Here is a 19,480-nt window from a genome sequence, read left to right as displayed (position 1 = left end):
AAATAAGAGTCCTAGAGCTGTTTATGTTTAAATTTTTATTAAATTCGGTTATCTTTTAAGAAATTGGCGTCAACCCAAAAGTTGTCGTGTCACTGAAAAAAAATACCACTACGAATTCTTAACAACTTAGCTAAGAGAGGTGAGTTAATTTATCAAATTTTAATTAATTAATACTTGATGAAAACTAGAATGTGCTTTTTTAATTGCATTTATCATGAGATAAGGTATACAACACACTATGTTGTGACTCCACAGATGTAAAAAAATAGTGGTATTTGGCCCAATCCCATTATAGGAGCTGTAAAACTGCATACCTCCTATGATGGGACAATTGACATAATGATGCTTGCCATGCCATAATATCATGTTTTTAAACAATACAGAAGTAAAATGTAGTTACGAAATATGTCAACCAGGAGGTATTCTCGGACTTCGGATAAATTAATATCGTTTTTCCAAACTTTTATTTAACTTGCCCTTTTAGTTAGTGTAGGTCAAATCTTGGTAGCTGAATTTGATCCACTTTTCGATTTCCGATTCAGTTGAAATTTTGTGTAAGTACGTAATTAAGTATGCAAATCGGATGATAATGCAATATTATGATAACATGGACCTGATCTGATGATGGAGACAGAAGGTGGCCATGGGAACTTTATCGCAATAAACCCTAACTAATTTTGTTTGGGTCCATTAGAATTGTCTCGATGGATCTAATACAATAATAATTGGCTGTGGAAGAGAAAAATACATTCAGCAATAAAAGCTTATACCAAAAAATGATTTTTTTGCCATAACTTATTCCCCATTTCAATATTTTATACTGATAGAGCAATGTCCATTATAGGGGGCCCATTACTGGATCCACGTCCATTACCAGGGGCCCATTACTGGAGCTTTGGTGTCCATGACTGGAGAAAAAAAGCATAGTTTTAATTTGTTAAGTATGTGGAAACTCCTTGCAGTATCTTTGATACAACACCCCTAAAACATGAAAGACGGATAGGACTTTCATCTTTTAACACGCTAAGCGGTAGACCATTTATATTTATAAGGGAAATATCATAAATACTCCAAATTTCCTCTTAAATGTCCCATGACTGGCGCTGTTACTATATACAGTGGTACAACTAAACTCAAATTAATAACTAGCTTAAATCTAAAATAGGCCCATGAGGCATTGTACCAAGGATGCTGGCGGCATTTCCCCGCTGTATAAGTATAATAAATACAGGTAAAGTGAAAATAGGGTGACAAAAGCGAGCGCCATAATTAATACGATTTTGCGTGCACCTCAAACAGAGGCCAGGCGTATCGCAAGAGAGCTATGCAAACCCACTGAATAAAATTCATTACAAGCGCCATAAGGAGAGTTGCTTCACTGAAAACTGTTTCATCTGCGCACACGAAACTACCATCGCCTGATCCTATCAGTTAATAGAATCATTTGCTAGATAAAGAACTTACCCAATTTTGTTTTGGCCAAATTAGGCTGTGTACGAAGACGTGTAAATTAGCTAGTTACCTACTTACAATAAAGAATGAACCTAAATATATCTACTTAGATCTAGATCTAATTTTAGATACAAAGGGGCATCACAATAAACAATACGTATATATACTTATTTGGTAATGTAGGTAAATGCCCGAATACCGCCATCGGCATTTCTTAATTTGGACAGCTCCAACTAGGTAAATGTAAATTTTCATAAACGCCTCTTTACGAAATCTAGGTCAGAGGATTGGTGGGAATCAAAACTATAGCGCCTTTTATTTTTCGTGTATAAAGTTATTGTTACTTTTTGATTAGCATAACATAGTATTCAAGGACAAAAACATAATTTGACAAAATTCACACACTAGCAGTGTTTTAATTATTGACAATTAGGATTCATAAATGAGTGCATCAATTCACATTTGGTACCGATTCACAATCAAACGGCAAATATCCTCAAAAATTATTTTTCGACAAAAGTCCTTAAGCAATACTGACTGACTGACTTTGACTTTTTGGACTGATAATTGAATGCGGCAAATTGGGGCTTATCAGGCTGTATCGTTAGTACAATTAATGATGAGCTGGTTCCCCGCAGCTTCGCCAATTTCCCGACATTTGCGAAACACTCTCACGCGATGCCATCTCCTTCATTCTATTGTCCAGAGAACACTTAGGAACAAAGCGATATTCAACTCTATGTTTATTACTTTATGGTTGATTATCATAAAATCTCTATATTCAGATACACTACGGTGTTATTTGCCAAGAGGTGGCAAAGGAATTTGAATTTTATATTTAGGCGGTTTTGATTGAATATTGTTTGTCTGCTGGTGCAGTACACGTGCTTGTCGAGGTCGGCGGTGTAAAAATCATGCGTCTGAGAATTTTGCTTGAATTATACACGGGGTACGGAGACTTATTTGTATTTACCTATATTCCTAAAATAAATACATTTTCTAAGATTATTTTACGAAAAGTACCTGCCATTAACTAGTATGACATGCATCAAGTTATAATTCAACCTATCCGTGCAGGATCACAAAAAAAACCTACCAACATACATATATAATACGAAGAGCTTATAATATAAAGAACAGGTGTACCCATCGTTGATCGTGAAAAGTCACTAAATACACATAGCTCGATTCGGAAAATGAATTAGAGATTCACTATAGTCCGTTTTTTTTAGCTTTAGAAAGAACTTCGCAGAAGTAAGCGTGTGGTTCCAAAACCAGCACTTTTAGCGGTAATAATTTGAAGTAAATTATATATTAATTCATTAGATAATTATATTGCATATGTTAATAATTATTGAATTATCTAATGACGAATATTAGTCATTAGATAATTCAATAATTATTAACAATTAAAGAGCCTGATAAAAACTGCACGCTTGCTTCTGTGGAGTTCTTTCTAATGCTAAAAAGAACGAACTGTAGATATGAAATAGTAAAAATATGTGACGTTCCACGGCAAAAGGTTTTATTTTATTTATTTATTTATTTACCTTTTGTCGTGGGACGTCACATATCTTAACTATTTCATATCTAGTGAATCTCTAATTCATTTCCCAATATTTTGAGTATATTCAAGGCTGATCTTCATATAAGTATTAGGTACGATTACAAAGTAAAACAATAGTAACATTAGTAACTGAAGACTCGGAATAAAACAGTGAGTTCAGATAATAAGCCTAATCTGCCCAATCGCCAGCTTTTTAATATTTATTTTGTACTTTATAATACAGTTTGATGATACTTGATAATATTTTTATTTTAATGTAATTATATTAATATTTTTACAGTAGCTTATTAATGTTGGTCAGATTAAAATACGGAAGTGAGTGATTATGATTTTAATGATATCCAAAGAGATGAGTGAAAATCTTACTTACCTACCTATCATGTCATTTTAAGTAACTCGTGCTTTAATGGCAATAGATACGGGCCATTTAAATATTAAACCTCGGAAATTACGTACAATATACGAGCGGAAGCAATTAAACAACTATATTAGACAAATATGCAGACGATCTTATTGTTACATTAAGCACAATGGCCATATTAAAGTTAAGGTATTGGCAAAAACGTGCGATCCCGAAATGCATTGTAAGGCGACTAATTCGTGGGAGATTAGGACAATAGTTTAGTTTTAATTGTGCGGGTACTGGGTACCAAACCGTTTAACTTTAATATTTTTAGATCAAGGCTTTGCTTAAAAATGTTAATGAGCAACATGTTGAGATAATAATGCAGCGTACATAATGTTTTACGCGCTCAAGGGCTTTATCAAAGCGTAACGATTTTTAGCAATGTTATGTTCGCACGAACCCATTGCTGTGTGCACTAAATTTAATGAATACGACATAGATATTTGGTAAATAATTAATAAGTATACAAGCCATTTAAGTTAATTGCAAATACAATGAAGTAGGTATAAAAAAAAATGTATAAGTGCAATGAAGGTTTTATACCTAGAATATTTCGACCTAATATGTCGTAATTAAATGCAAAACATCCAGCGTTAATTAATTATTCATCATTTCATCAAGTGTCGACAATCTCAACAATCATACAATGTAAATATAGTTATGTCCACAGTATATAATACCCAATTCAGTCTTTCAAAATGTCTAACGCGTATAATTTTGTAAGATTACCATCTCGTGACTTTGCACATGACCCCATACATTCTTAAATAACATTATGTATTACATTGTCTCCTGCTAGATGAAGAGATTTGCTTTATCTCCCGACAAAACGTGTCTTTTTACCGGCCCATTGAACCTAGACTGAATTGAATGAACCTATTGTGCTTAAATCTATTTTTTCTTGTTCCAGCGTTACTGGCAGTTACATTGGCCCAGAGCGGCTACGAATACAACAAACCGAACCAACCGTTTGGATCGGGCACTACGCCGAATCGACCCGGCTTCCCTGGAACCGGTGGAAGCTCTGGCGGCTACCCCAGCTCTCCGACTGCACCATCTTCCCCCAATGGACCTCAGCGTGACGAGTACCCCAGCACTGCAGGCGGTTCTACCCCGGGCTTCCCTTCTGGATCTCCTAGCTACCCTACTGGCCCTAGTCAAGGCTTTCCAGGGTCTAGCCAACGACCAGGACAACCTGGGCAGTCCAGACCGCAAGGTGGTGCCGGATTTCAGCCCACTTTCCCATCTGGGCCACAGAACGTTCCGGGACAGCCCGGCGCGGGACCCTCTGGGACCGGTTTCGGCTCTGACACTGGCGCCTACGAGGGTGGAGACTACTCTGCTATCCCCGGTGAACCGGACAGGGACTACCCCATCCTTACCGAGATCCCTCAGACGTCCTTCAGATGCGATGCTCAGGCTTATCCGGGGTACTACGCCGATGTCGAGGCCCGCTGCCAAGTCTTCCACGTGTGCGCCAACAACAGAACCTATGATTTCCTCTGCCCCAACGGAACCATCTTCTCCCAGCAAGTCTTCGTCTGCGTTTGGTGGAATCAGTTCGACTGCAACTCTGCCCCTGGTCTATACGAGTTGAACGCAAATCTCTACCAAGAATCCCCAAGACCCGGTTCTGCTCAACAAGACTACGCTCCGCAAGGTCCCTCAGCTTCGTACCCTGGTAGCATTGGTCCTCAAGGTCCTTCCTCACCTTACCCTGGCGGCAACACCCCTCAAGGTCCTTCGTCATCGTATCCGGGTAGCAATGCCCCTCAAGGTCCTTCATCTTCTTACCCGGGCGGCAACGGTCCGCAAGGCACACCATCCTACCCTGGCAGCACTCCTCAAAGGCCTTCCTCGTCCTTTCCCGGTACCCCGCAAGGGTCTTCGCCGACATACCCTGGTAGTTCTGGACCACAAGGCCCTTCGTCCTCTTATCCCGGGAGCACGGGTCCATCTTCTGGTTTCCCAGGCTCTAGCAGTCCGCAGGGACCCACGTCATCCTACCCAGGATCGCAAACTCCGTCGGGTTACCCTGGCTCTTCTACTGGAAACTTCCAAGGGTATCCCTCGGGGGCACCTACTGGTCCGAGCTTCCCCACCGGTGGAAACACCGGGAGACCACAGGGTCCCTCCAACGATAACTACCCACAACCACCTAACAGAGAGTACCTGCCACCTAGAAATTGAGCCATCCCGATCTATTGGTAACACAATGTACCTACCTATCTAGATTGAGAGACTTGGAGCTGTTAAGAGTGTTAAGTTACTTTTAATGTAGTCGCGTTGTGAAAACTACGTAAGTAGTAGTTGCCATAATGTTGTATTTGTAGCCAGCCAGTATTCTGAGGATTAACGTCATTTGACGCACAACTACAGATATTTGTACAAATAATATTGGAGCTACTTTGGATATCAAGACTAAGTATTATTATTAAGTACTAAGTACTTAATAGTAGGTACTTATTACCTACTCATAGATCTATATTATTTTTCTGATATCATGTATTAAGTAAATGTGTCAGGGCATTAAAGTTAGACAAACGATAAAGTTGGTGCTGCCTAATGTTTTAGCTTAAGTTTAGTTTTTAAGACCTTATACCTAGGTATAATTAAGTATAAATATAAGTTTATTTTCTTCCAAAATTCTTCCTCTTATAGTTTTGTTTATCTACTAAACTAACAATGTCTGTTTCTTTTAACTCTTGTTTTATTAATGAAATTATAGTAACCAAACGGTGCAACTTACTGTGCCTTAACTAAAGTTACCAAATCTAGTGTTCGTAATTATAAGATTAATCATTAGGTAATCTTTATAAAATATACCCGACATTTAATGTAATATGAACACTCTTTTTAATATGTATAGATTGTTCAGAGACTTGAAATTTTGTGTTTATTAGGTACTTTTCTTAAACATTTATTGAACTTTTTTTATCAAAATACTTTTATACATCTACTTCGAACAAACCTGGGGGCCAATTTTTTAATTTCGAGCGTTCCTGGAAATATTATTGAAAGAAATACACTAAATCGAGCGGTCGAAATCCAAAAACCGGCCCCCTGGTCGGTGCTAGCACCGTTTTACTAGTAAAATCACATAAACTAAAAACTAGATTTATTTAGTATCAAAAAATAATGTAGGTATCTTGTACCGATATCATTTTGTAATTACACATCAGAAATACAATAAAATATTATGAGAGCATTTAAAGTATTTTTTTTTTCAGTTTTTTTTAATGCCTTAAGTATTCCTTCTTTAGCAACCGTGAGATGTCTTACCTCACTTATTAATTTAATCATTGCATTTGGATTTACAGATTCAATAAATCTATACCTATCATCAAACATGAATGTTATAACCGCAAATATTTAAGTGCGTGTTCGAATATAGGTTACAGAGAAATTCTATCAACTACTGAAACTAAGGCTGCGGTCCCTTTAACCAGACGCCGCTCTCGACTGCCAGATGCCCATACCAACCCATACTAAGTATGTTGGTAAATGTATGTACGCCAGTCGGCTCACCCGCCACGCGCGACGTCCACTCGGTCCACTTGTGGGGGGACTGATGTCGCAGGCCGTGGACGGCGACCGGCACGGCATTCAAACATAGCAATACGGCGTCCACCTAAGCGTCTTCTATTGTAAATAAAAAATAATAGAGATGATTACTAAAGAAAAGATGAACCAGTTCCTAGAGCATGATGCAGCCTAATACTTTTTGTATGACACGTGACAGTCGTCCCGCCACCGACGGCTAGTGGTCAAGCCTATGGAGGGTAGAGGTAGTCAAGCGCTTGACTACCCCGCGGCGGACAGTATGTCGTCACCTATTTTTGACCGAAGCGAAGCGAAGGTCTACGTTTTGACTCGAGCGTTTTGCTTTTGTATGTCCGGATGTTCTCCTCTACAGGTCGCAATTCTTAACCGATTCTCGTGAAATTTTGTAACCGAATTCTATGAACCGATAATTTTTTTTTGTCGAGCCGGTTTTTGAAAATTTTTCAAAATGGAAGAGTTGTGATAGCTCGTGCTTAAACAAATAGTCGTATCGGTATCATAAGAGTGTATTCTTTTTAAGACATGTTTACAGATTAAATGGCCAAAAATTCAGAAATTTTATTTCGCTGGTTTTGGAGGTATTAAGATATTTAGTTTTTACTTGAGAATGAGTAGCTAAATTTCGTCACCTCATGTAAGAACTATCATGGTGTATTTTGCAAAAGTTTGCTTTTTTGTTTGCACGGAAGGTCTGGGTTCGATCTGGAATATAACTTTTTGTATATTTTTACACTTAAATTTCACATCAATTGTTGTTTTATATTTAATTTTTTTATTAATTTACTCAGTTTTAAGCTCTGCTCGCGAGGTCTACAGCTCACAGAGCCACTAGTTATATTGTTGTGAAGTTGTTCGAAGCAGACCGTAGCTTAAAAGCTCACAAGGCAGTGTGGTTACCTGCGAAAGTTAAACACCGCAAATATCTATTACTTATGTTCTGTTCTCAAAACTCCGCCAGAATATTCACTCCGCGGCGTCCATTATGTGGTTGCAAGATACATTTCGAAGCATTGAGAATGTTAGGTACTTCTTGTCGGTTGTGGTCACATACTGCCTACACCTAGACTAGTCTATCCTGATGAATATAGTTTACCTACTGATGTAGTGCATAATTGTTTTCCATCGTATTTTATCGGAAACGTTCGTATTTGTCTTGCTAGTTCGATCCACGTCAGTAATTTTGGTACCGAGACTGACTGTAATAGCAAGATACATTCGTGAGTTTATCTATGCACTACTTATACCTCGTTTTTTTTTTAGCATTAGAAAAAAGGTAAACAATCTTGATGTGTCTTTTAATTGAAAAACACACAAACACATTTTAAAAATAAGTTACGGCAAATAAGATAAAGATAAAAAATAGTTTATTCAAGTAGGCACATGGACAAAATATTAAATTACCTAAATTACTAAAAAGACATAAATAGGAATATAAAACTAAAACTAACTACAATTAAAATAATTAAAACTAAAAATTAAAAATACCTATCAAAATTTGGTGCCCTCGGGAGGGTGCCCAACGTACAGCGACGGCAATTCGCTGCGCGAGAAAGCTACGGCAAATATGTAACAATTATGAATCTAATACGATCATTTATATTCTTCTGCTTTCATAAGTAATAGTTTTTGGTTTTTAAAAAGCGTGTTTTAATTAAAAGACATGTCAAAATCGCTTACCTTCTTGCAAGTTCTTTCTAATGCTTAAAAAAACGAAGTATAGATCCTGTAATTAGCTTCGGTAGCTTGATGGTAGAGGTGCAGCGCCGGCCAGAATACTTGATCGAGGTATAGAGACATTAAGTTTTAGCGCCTTTGTTTGAAGTCATCATTGCCGTTAAATAAAAACCGGCCAAGAGCATGTCGGACCATGCTCTGTGTAGGGCCATAAACGGGGGCTATTATAGGGTATCATGTACATAACAATCAAAAGGCACCTTCGCAGCACTTATTGTAAGTATTTTACTAAGAACCGAAGACTTTTTTTGCGAAATCCAAAAACGGGTTAGTTGATTTCCCCTGTAGTTTTCATTGATAGATCTTTTATAGACGTCTCTTCGCACTTCGCAGACGTATCTGCTTGACAAAATATGAGTAGGTATGTGTATAGTACAACGTTTTACAGTATATATGCAGGCCCTTTAAATTTTCGACGTAGTTACGTAATGTGCTTATTATAGCACACGGTATAGCAATGGAGCACCAGATATACTGTAAATATTTAAAATATTATTAAGGCATTACAACTACACTAGAAGAGGCATTTCTGGAACTTGTCTCACGTTGCGCTTTTGATGACGGCTTTCGTTTCTTTTTGTAAGACCTAGCTTCGTTATTAAGTATAGCCAAACACATATCTATCTTGTTGTATTCCTCGCAGCTAACTGGCAAATTGTTACCTTCTATAACAATTCTCAGTAAACCACTTCGCTTTAGAGCTCTTTGTTGATCTTTTTGATATACTAACACATTGATAATCTTTGACAAAATTGTATAATCCAAATAGTTGTATCCGAGATTTAACGAACACAAAGTTAAGTTCCCAATAGAAAATGAACGGCCATTCTTAAAAACTGTATTAGAAGGATCCGAAAAGTCTTCGACCACCACTTTTTCGTCAAAACCAGTTAAATTCACAACTGTCTTTGAATCAAATGAAGAATTTTTCTGAGGAGTTTCTCCGTCTTTAAGAGATTTTCCATTTTCATTGCTCAAATTTGTATAGGTACTTGTTGGTGATTTTGGAGTGGCTGTTTTCTTACTATAAAAATCTCGTCTCCTGCGAATCCTTTCCTTAATTTCTTCTGTAGAGAGAGGGAATTCTGATAAAGGCTCTAAAAGATATTCAGCACCCACATTTGTAATGCTATTGCCACATAGATTCAAATGCATAATATGACGATTGGTTCTCAGTGAATGTCCTAACGCCTGAGCGCCTATATCGGTAATCAAATTACAAGACAAGTTGAGAATACGAAGATTTTTAGAAGCAGGACCATTACATCCTAGGCGTTCAGCTATTTTCTTGCACACTATGTCATTGATTTTACACTTACTTAAAGAAAGGCATTTTAGTGTCGAAGCTTGGTCCAATAAGATATAGTAAGTCCCTTGGGGCACAAAAGTATTATCAAGGCATATATCCGTTAAATTTGAAAATTGCATCATTTTCACGATTTCACCAATGACGCCGTGATCTAGACCTTTTCCTTTGCAGGTGAATTTATTGAGCCGTGTATGATACGGAAGAGAGATTGAGATGACATCAGTTAGCTTTCGGTTTATCGGAGAAGGACAGCCGTTAATAGCAATTTCTACCGCATGGCCGGTTCGGCTGTAAACTATCGTCAATTGTATGGCGTTTTCTACATCAGTAAGGTATGTGTTAGTGGGTACCGTTGTTACTAGTGTGGGATAGGATTCTGTTTGCCGAACAGACACGGTAGATACCCGTGAAACGCGTGAGCTACTCATGCATCTGCTGTGGCGACCTCGAGGGAGTTCCTCTGAAAAATTAAATACGTTTTAGTGCACATTATTTCAATACGCTATAACTGCTATAAGGCTGGTCAGGGCTATTTCCCCACAGAAGTAATTTTACAAAAGCAAGCTTGCTGACTCAAGATGAGATGTAGGTACCTATTTGTTGATTTATTCATTATGCACTGGTGCCAAATGGAAAAGTGCACCTTTGGTAAACGTGCCATTGCCATTGCCATGGTCTTGCTCTTGGTTATCTTGGGAGACTCTACCCTTACCCGCTGAGTAACTTGTTTTTATTTACATTACTTTTTATTTCAAAGATGTACAGTCGCCATCAGATATATCGGAGCGGCGAAGGCGCTCACAAATATCTGAACACGCCTCTATTGTCAGGGCGTTAGAGTGCGTGTTCAGATATTGTGAACACCTTGGCCGCTCCGATATATCTGATGGCGACTGTACCTAAATGTAACATGGGAGTTTTAGGGTGGTGCAAAAGATGGGATTGACACCGATCACTGTAAGGGTGGTATTCCACCTGTCCAATATCTTTGCCCAATGTGAATTTTATCTCACATTTTGCTTAATGAGAGAGTGAGATGCAATGACATTGGATCAAGATATTGGACAAATGGAATACCACCCTAAGGACCAGTCGGGGCACTCTAGGGCTACTCCTATGTATAAATTATTAAAAGTCCCATTCTCTTGAGAGAAAAGTTTCAGAATCATGCATTATACCAATACCCATAACAGACTACCGCACCGCGACCTTGTCAAAATATCTATATCACTACGCTCTCTTATAGCTGCGTCCTTAACGCACGTACGGGGACCACCTTACACACTATCGATACGTGCGCTGCACCGCAATGTTGGCGACGCGGTGCGGTAGTCTGTTACGGCTTTTATTTAATATTAACTCACCTTGCTGTACTCTTTGGATCACCACAGTGTATTCCGACTGCAATTTCATGAACATCCACGGTATAAAGCGGTCCAGCTCTAAGGGCGTGGGATCCGTTTTCTTGCGAGGACTGGGGCTTCTTGCAGCAGGTGACCTTGATTTTGGCTTATGTTTATCCATTATCTAAAAAAATGAAAACTTATATTATAGGTACCTCTTAATAAATATAGGTAATAAAATATATTTAGCCCGAAATAATAAATTGCTAAAGAAAAGGGTAAGTAAACTAAATAACACATTTTTAGTTGTAAAAATACACTGCCTAAGTTGCTGCCTAATAAGTTTTAGGCCATAAGGTATTGTTATTGAAATATTTTAGAAAGTTTTAAAAAGAGGTGTAATTTTCCAAAATAGCCTTTCGTTTTTAGGTAATAACTACAACAGTTATATTAAATTTATTATTACTTATGAAACTTACGAGTTACGCCTTAAAAAATGTATGCGAACTCGATACTACATACAAACTCTACATAGCATTTTTTCAGTCCATGCCGCATAGTTTTAAATTCAAATTTAAAATTACAGCAAGTGATGTAGATAGCGCCATCTAGAAAATTATGTAAAAACTATGAAGCTGCCAGTCCTACTGCAAAACAAAATAATGTTCTCTTTTGGATACTGTGGTAAATTTGTTATATTGTTATTTAATTTTGTTAAAGCGTTATGTGTAGGTATAATTATAATATATGTATAATTATAATTCTTTTCAACAAGGTTATTTCTAACTTTCCGAGTGGCAAATCTCGTTATACATGGCAACATATGTATCTATCGAAAATATCTAATCTGTGAAGTGCTGTCATGGGCAGTGTTGCCAGATGGTCACAAAAGTCACATTTTTCGTGAATTTTGGCCTTCTCGTGTGACATGTGCGTGACTTTCGATCATGAGGCAATTTTTGTGACTTTTTAAGCTAGTCAAATTTTGGACAAGTTTAATTCTGCAATTCGTATTATTTAGGAACGCAGTGAACGCACCCAAGTTGACACTTGCACTGGCACTTTGACGTTACATCCACCATCACGTTTATTATAATAGTCGTGGCAAAATGAGACTTGTTACCTTGACATGACGGTGTTATTTAGTTTGATAGTATACCTAGTAGTTATCTATACGCCGGCGGCCTGATTCGATCGGGCAGTTTAATCAGATTGGCGAAAATTTGACTAATCTGAATACGCCTTAAATCGGAGATTGATGCCAATTTTATTTCTGATCAAATCAGTCGATTTGTTCATCCTGTCTGGATACCGCTTAAAGGCTCTCGTGATTGTTCAAAAACTGATAAGAAAGTTGCATTTTATCCACATGTGAGGCAAAGTAATCAAGTGCAAATTTTGCTGGTAGCGTTGATTATTTTCAGGAACAAAAATATCAATTAGATTTATGGTGATATTATATTAGCACCCCTAAATTGAAAACATGCCCCAAAAAGAAAATACTGGCGTCACAAATTGGTATTCTTGCGCCCGTACTCCGTTTTATCGGTAATATCGGTCACAATCGGCGATTTAATTCGGCGAGCCAAATTGGCGTTTACGTGCGCACGTCCTGATTCGATCGGGCAATTTAATCAGATTGGCGAAAAATTTACTAGTCTGGATACGCCTTAAAATTCATGAAATCGATCACAAATAGCATTAAGTATGAAAATGTGTGTTTCAAAAAGAAAAATCATATAAAGTTAGTAGATTTTTTGTGAAATATATTATTTTCTGAATCTGAAAATCGATTTAAAGTTGGTCAAGCAGATCTTGTCAGTAAAAAAGGCGTCAAATTTGAAAAATGTAGGCGCAAAGGGATATCTTCTCTTTCAAATTTGAATTTCGCGGCTTTTTGTACTGACAAGATTTATACCTACCCATACAATACAATAATATAAAAATGTGACTTAAGCAGCAAAAACGTGACTTTTAGGGAAAAGAAACGTAACTTAGGACTCCAGAGCCCTGGCAACACTGGTCATGGGCTGATGTGTATTTTGTTGCATTCATTTTTCTACGAATTGTAGATATTAATCGTTTTGCATATTTTTAAATGAAACCCCACGTTAAACAATTGGATAGTGTTTGCTATCGTATCAGTGTTGTTAAACAGTGGTCGAACCGAGCCACCTTATAGTGGCGGGTGACATAATTTTCGTATTGCGTATCATGTAGTTATTGTGGTTTATTTTGTGGCTTGCAGCATCTATTTTCGACTCGAGAATCGTCCCTAAGGTTTGTATATTTATGTCATTTACACTGTCTCCGCTCAGCGGTAACGTAGTCGTCATAAAATGTATTTAAAAACACAGTGTTTAAAGTTTTAGGTAAATACAACTTAATACTTTAATGTCAAGGTTCACAAGTAGTCATGTACCCTTGATGTATATTTAATCTCATACATTTAACGTGAAATTCTGTTGATAATTCATGTTTTTAGCAAGGAGAAACGTGAATGTTTTTATAATTCTTTAACACTTGGCTACAGAATACTTTTAAACCTTTTAATGATCTCAATTACTATAATATTTGAGAATATTAGTTTTGAATTTCAATTACAAATCGTACTATAGTAAGGTATGGAATGTGCATATGATTTTGCTCCATGGTTTTGTGGCGACACGGCATTGTTATTGTGTTCACACAGATCTGATTTCCCCTCTATTGTGGCAGATAGTGAAAGTGGACTGTGTAATTATAATTTATTTCGCAATTCATTAGGCTGTTGGTGATATGCTTTTCCTGTCCAGTGGGTACATTGCAAATTACATTGATAACATATTTGTAATGTTGTTAGAATTTAAATACCTATTTAATTGACCAATTAACAATTTAGCAAATTTCTTCCATTCGTTATGTGCACTGTTATACTAAGTTGTTTTAAAATCATGGTTGTATAAAATAAAAATATATAAGCCTATTATTTCTGGTTAACATAAATTATTAAGTATAAGCACTGGACAGATTGGAATGGTGTCACTTACTACGCAAAGGTAGAACAAATCACTACGATCAGTGGTTTAAAAAACTTAAGGAGCGTCGTCTAAAAAGACAACAACCGGCACCTCCAGCCAACGCCAAATTTACTTGTGACCGTTGCGGGAAGCAGTGCAGAGCCCGCATCAGTTTGTTCAGTCACAAGAAAAGATGAGACTCTCGGAATACACAGCAGCTGTAATAAACATCTGAAGAAGATGTAAAGGCCAATGATGATGATGATGTAACCTAAGATAAAATCTAAATTTTACTAGTACACTCTTACCACTTCCACTTAATGCAATCTTGGGCCGCCCATATCCAGTTGATCCCTGCTAGTATAATTCAAATCAAGGTGTAAAAACATATCACCATTTTATTTTTCTTGAGTTTGGCTTTGACTCAATATAATATGTGTAAAGATAGATGTCTCATTAGAGTTGAGTAACTTTGTACCAATAGATCTGAACATAGTAGATACTGTCAACATCACTACTAACACTAATTATGTGACAACAACTCAAAGCAGTCATAATTTCATTTAGCATGACATCATGTGTTGATTTCAGATTGGTTAGAATTAATAGAGAAAGGTGGTGGTCATTTATAGCTATAAGGCATGCAACTTCCAAACTGAAGGTCTGTGCTCCAAGTCTTTTGTAACTTATGTATGCTATAAAAACATAGGAAACAAAACTAATCCCAATAAACCCTAGGTTACCCTCTGGGCTGTAATGTCAGCACAATTTCTCAGGATCCATTAACCAAAATTTCAGTTTTGTCATTCTAATAATAAGTTTCCAATAATTCCAAGGAACTCTCACTTTGAGAGGCTTAGACTAAATATAACTGCTTTGACCCAACACTATCCAACAGGAGCCCAAATGACGTGATCCAAAATGAGCTGGCTGCGGACCCCGGTGTTCACGCGGCAACTCTCGCGCAGCCTCGACCCGCGGCACGACTACGAGCCGCAGGCATGCTACAGTTCCTTCTGCAAGCACTGGCAGCAGGCACACGAGATCATACTCAAATCACAGGTAAATATGGTTCAAATTGCCTTGACAACTCTCGCGCAGCCTCGACCCGCGGCACGACTACCAGCTACAGACCTGCTAAAGCTCCTGCAAGCACTTGCAGCAGGGACACGAGATCAAACTCAAAACACAGGTGAATATGGTTCAAATTGCCTTGACAACTCTCGCGCAGCCTCGACCCGCGGCACGACTACCAGCTACAGACCTGCTAAAGCTCCTGCAAGCACTGGCAGCAGGCACACGAGATCAAACTCAAAACACAGGTGAATATGGTTCAAATTGCCTTGACAACTCTCGCGCGGCCTCGACCCGCGGCACGACTACGAGCTACAGACCTGCTACAGCTTCTGCAAGCACTGGCAGAAGGCACACGAGATCAAACTCAAATCACAGGTGAATATGGTTCAAATTTCCTTAACAACTCTCGCGCAGCCTCGATCTGCGACTACGAGCCGCAGGACTGCTACAGTTCTTCCTCCAAGCACTGACAACAGGCACACGAGATTAAACTCAAATCACAGGTGGATATGGTTCAAACTCGTTTATAGCAGCTTTGGTGCAGGCTCAATCAGATCTAATTGTTATAACATCCGGGATAGATACCTGCCGCGCACCGCGCAGCTTGGATGTCATAGCAGACTACACCAGTTCTAAAGCACCTGTTCGTGTTGCAAAATTACATTTCTAAGCCTTTTTTTAACACGATTTTTTTCCACAGCCACGCCAACTTCATGATGACGTGCTGGCCGTCGCCAATCACCTAGAACAGCTGTCGACCCTGCTGGAATTAGAAGCGCGGGCCCGAGAGACCAACACCGTGGCCACGTCCGGAGCGTGCCTCGAACACTTGCTGTCGGAGAACCTTCTCGACAAGCTGTACGAATGGGGCAATTCTACTGGCATGTAAGTACTGGTTACTAGAACAGTTGGCATCGTTGCTGGGACTAGAAGCGCGGGCCCGAGAGACCAACACCGTGGCCACATCAGGGGCGTGCCTCGAACACTTGCTGTCGGAGAACCTTCTCGACAGTTCAGTTCAGTTCAGTTACTTTATTGGTAAAAAATATTTTACAGGTCACACAGGTACATTTGAAATAAGATAGTTATTACAATTCTAGATAAAAAATACTACATCAGTCAAAGTTTACAAATCTCTAAATATGATAATAATGGTCGTGCAATAATTGTTAGTATAGTAAAATTATAATAATCTATTTCATAAAGTCATCAACAGAATAACATGCTTGGTCTATAAGTAAACATTTGAGTTTTTTATTGAATATTGAGTCGCTATCTGTAAATTTAATGTCATTAGGAATTTTGTTATATATTTTTGGCCCGATAATACTGAGAGACTTTCGGGCCTTCGCGAGTCGTTGCGTAGGAGCGACTAGCATGGGCAATCTGCGGCTGTTTGCGTCGCGGGTACAGGTTTTTGTGTATGTTTCAAGGTTTGCCCTAACGTATCTGCATGCTTCTAATATATAAACAGCTGGTAGTGTAAGTATTTTATGGGACTTAAATAGTTCTTTGGCAGGGTGATCAAACGGTTTGTTGGAAATAATACGAAGAGCTCGTTTCTGTATTTTGAAAACCTTGTCGCGGTTTGCGGCCAGACCCCACATATCAACGCCTCGGATAAGGATGGAGTGGAAGTATCCATAATAGGCCTTTTTCAGGTTACTTGTAGATAGGCATGGAGCGAGTCTTGACAGGGCGAAATATGCTGACGAGAGTGAGTCACAAACATGGTCTATGTGTGAGGACCACGTTAACCCTGAGTCAATGACATATCCCAAGTACTTAGTTTGATCCACTTGTGGAACTAGAATATTATTTACTTTAATATTTAGGGGGCATTTTTTGACGTTACGTAACTGAAAGTGAATAATGTTAGTTTTTTCTAAATTTAAAAGCATTCCATTTGCCAAAAACCATTTATTGATTGCAACCATTGCTAAATTAACTTTAGATTCAAGGCAATTATAATTTTCAGCTACTACTATTATGCACGTATCATCCGCATAAATTACGTATTCTAATTCAGGGGATGCCGCAGTTACGTCATTTACGAGCATGAGAAAGAGGTTATTTCCCATGCTCGATCCCTGTGGTACGGCACAGTCTCCTATAGATTCTAGATCAGATCTAGCATTGAGGACGCAGGTAGTTTGTTTTCGGTTTTTTAGGAATGAGACAATGGTGCTATAAAATTTGCCTTCAAAGCCATATCTCGCTAGCTTTTTCAATAAGAGGGAGTGATCTATCATTTCGAAGGCGCGGGACAAGTCACAAAAGATGGCTGCAACTTGCCGCCCGCCCTCGAGGTGCGTCAGTACACGCGAGATCACATCACGAGCTGCGGCAGTAGTAGATCGGCCAGGTTGGTACGCGTATTGTTGTTCGTTAGGCAGGTTATTACAGGTAATATGTCTCATTATTTTAGAACTCAGCATGTGTTCAAAAATCTTCGATATTATTGGGATCAGAGATATTGGACGAAAGTTTTTGGGCTCATTCATTTCGCCTTTGCCTTTGTATAGTGGTTGTATTTTAACTAATTTTAATATGTCCGGATAAATTCCCGCGTCGACACAACGATTGAATAACATAAGCAATAGCGATATTAGTGTCGGTGGTAGATAGTCTAATATACGCGTTGACAAACTGTACGAATGGGGTAATTCTACTGGCATGTAAGTACTAGACTGGCTACTCATATCATAAGATCAGTGGCATCTTTGCAATTCGTCTGTCACCGTTAAACATTAGGTAGCCATGTTTGTGTACTTATGGGAAATTTCTTAGTTCACTGCTGAGTGGCATCGATCAGTCCGTTTATGCAACTGTTGGTGCAACTGGCCCTTAACCTTTAAAACTGTAGCATTTTAGGTGTAGTGTATACACAGAATTATCGTAACAACCTAATTTGTTTGTAATTAATATCAAGAAAGTCCGTAAAAGTGGGGTGCAAAAACCGGTATGCTTACGTAGGCTTCCGAAGTCCTAAAAGATACCCAACCCCAACTAACACCAAGCGCAAATAGTGTCTTTATTTATTTTGAAGTGACGATTCCTGGAAATGTAATCAACAACGTTCCAGTCCGTAATGTTAATAAGAGTCATAGTTCATATCATCGTCACATAACTATATAGGTATACGCTGATGAGTCAGACCCTTTAGCGTGCTTTAGCATTTATTACTTATGATATTTATTCGTGATTTAGTTCTACAACTACATTAAGTGAAGGTATTAATTATTATGCTTTAATTAACCTTATTACGCGCAATTTATTTTTAGGACAAGTAAATATGGAACCAGTGACTTAAAAGGGATAAGGCGTTTATTAAATATTCTCAAAATCCAAAATAAGGTCAAATACAATTCGAAAAATTTGACCTTCCTTGTTTTGTTACGAATACATGTTATAGTCCCAAAATGACATCAGACATGGCGGATGAGGTTTATATTGCCATCCAATTTATTTTTCTATATTAAATATTTTGATTCCTGACTTAGTAAATTTTACGGTAGGTACTCACTTATTAGTGTACCGTACAAAACTTTGTTCACGGTACACTTATGGGATCACTTCGGTCTTGTTTCTTGTACCTATTAAAAGGTAACCTGATATAAAAAACTCGCCATTCTTAAATATAAAGATGTTCCTTCCCTAATCTGATAACTCCTCATTATTAAGACTAGAACAACATTATCATTTATCGCAGTCTTGTCATGTGTGTGCACAGACACACTTGGCGCCTATTCGAACTCTAAAAATCTTTACTTTATTTGTTATGAACATGACACGACTCGCTGTACATCTCCCTCGAACTTATAGACCGGGAGATAGTGACACATTTTACTGGGTCATTTGTACCAGTATGGCAGTTCGTCAGGGGTCTAAGTACGTAATAAACGAAATAAAAATGATGGTCATAGCGCTGGTACCGGCGGCCCAATCGCGTGGGCGTTAGTCGAACGTGTCGGATAAAATACGAGTGTCGAACGATTTGTTCCACAAAAATCCTCGTATTATTCGATA

General features: G+C 38.2%; 3 protein-coding genes across 4 annotated transcripts in view; 2 read left to right on the top strand and 1 right to left on the bottom strand.

The window, feature by feature from the left end:
• LOC134668696 (basic salivary proline-rich protein 1-like) overlaps positions 1-6,633 on the top strand; it is a 42,140-nt gene extending 35,507 nt beyond the window's left edge. Inside the window, exon 3 of the mRNA XM_063526137.1 lies at positions 4,336-6,633. Within this exon, the coding sequence (XP_063382207.1) occupies positions 4,336-5,615 (1,280 nt within the window). The 3' untranslated portion in view covers positions 5,616-6,633. The remainder of the gene's footprint in view (positions 1-4,335) is intronic.
• Positions 6,634-9,218: 2,585 nt separating this feature from the next.
• LOC134670021 (uncharacterized) lies at positions 9,219-11,556 on the bottom strand. Its single transcript, XM_063527692.1, has 2 exons — positions 11,397-11,556; positions 9,219-10,492 (listed from the first exon to the last, which is right to left on the bottom strand). The coding sequence occupies exons 1-2, from the start codon at positions 11,554-11,556 to the stop codon at positions 9,219-9,221; spliced, it is 1,434 nt and encodes a 477-aa protein (XP_063383762.1).
• A 1,837-nt stretch (positions 11,557-13,393) lies between these two features.
• The window catches only part of LOC134668658 (FHIP family protein GJ17503), a 30,228-nt gene continuing 24,141 nt past the window's right edge, over positions 13,394-19,480 (top strand). For both annotated transcript variants that reach the window (XM_063526108.1, XM_063526103.1), the window contains exons 1-3: positions 13,394-13,655; positions 15,273-15,436; positions 16,152-16,336. In XM_063526108.1, the coding sequence (XP_063382178.1) occupies positions 15,296-15,436; positions 16,152-16,336 (326 nt within the window). In that variant the 5' untranslated portion in view covers positions 13,394-13,655; positions 15,273-15,295. The remainder of the gene's footprint in view (positions 13,656-15,272; positions 15,437-16,151; positions 16,337-19,480) is intronic.

This window comes from Cydia fagiglandana, chromosome 1 (genome assembly GCF_963556715.1).
Source record: "Cydia fagiglandana chromosome 1, ilCydFagi1.1, whole genome shotgun sequence".
Taxonomy (NCBI): domain Eukaryota; kingdom Metazoa; phylum Arthropoda; class Insecta; order Lepidoptera; family Tortricidae; genus Cydia; species Cydia fagiglandana.
Note: the sequence above shows the minus strand (reverse complement) of the source record. Positions and strands in the feature narration are given on the sequence as shown.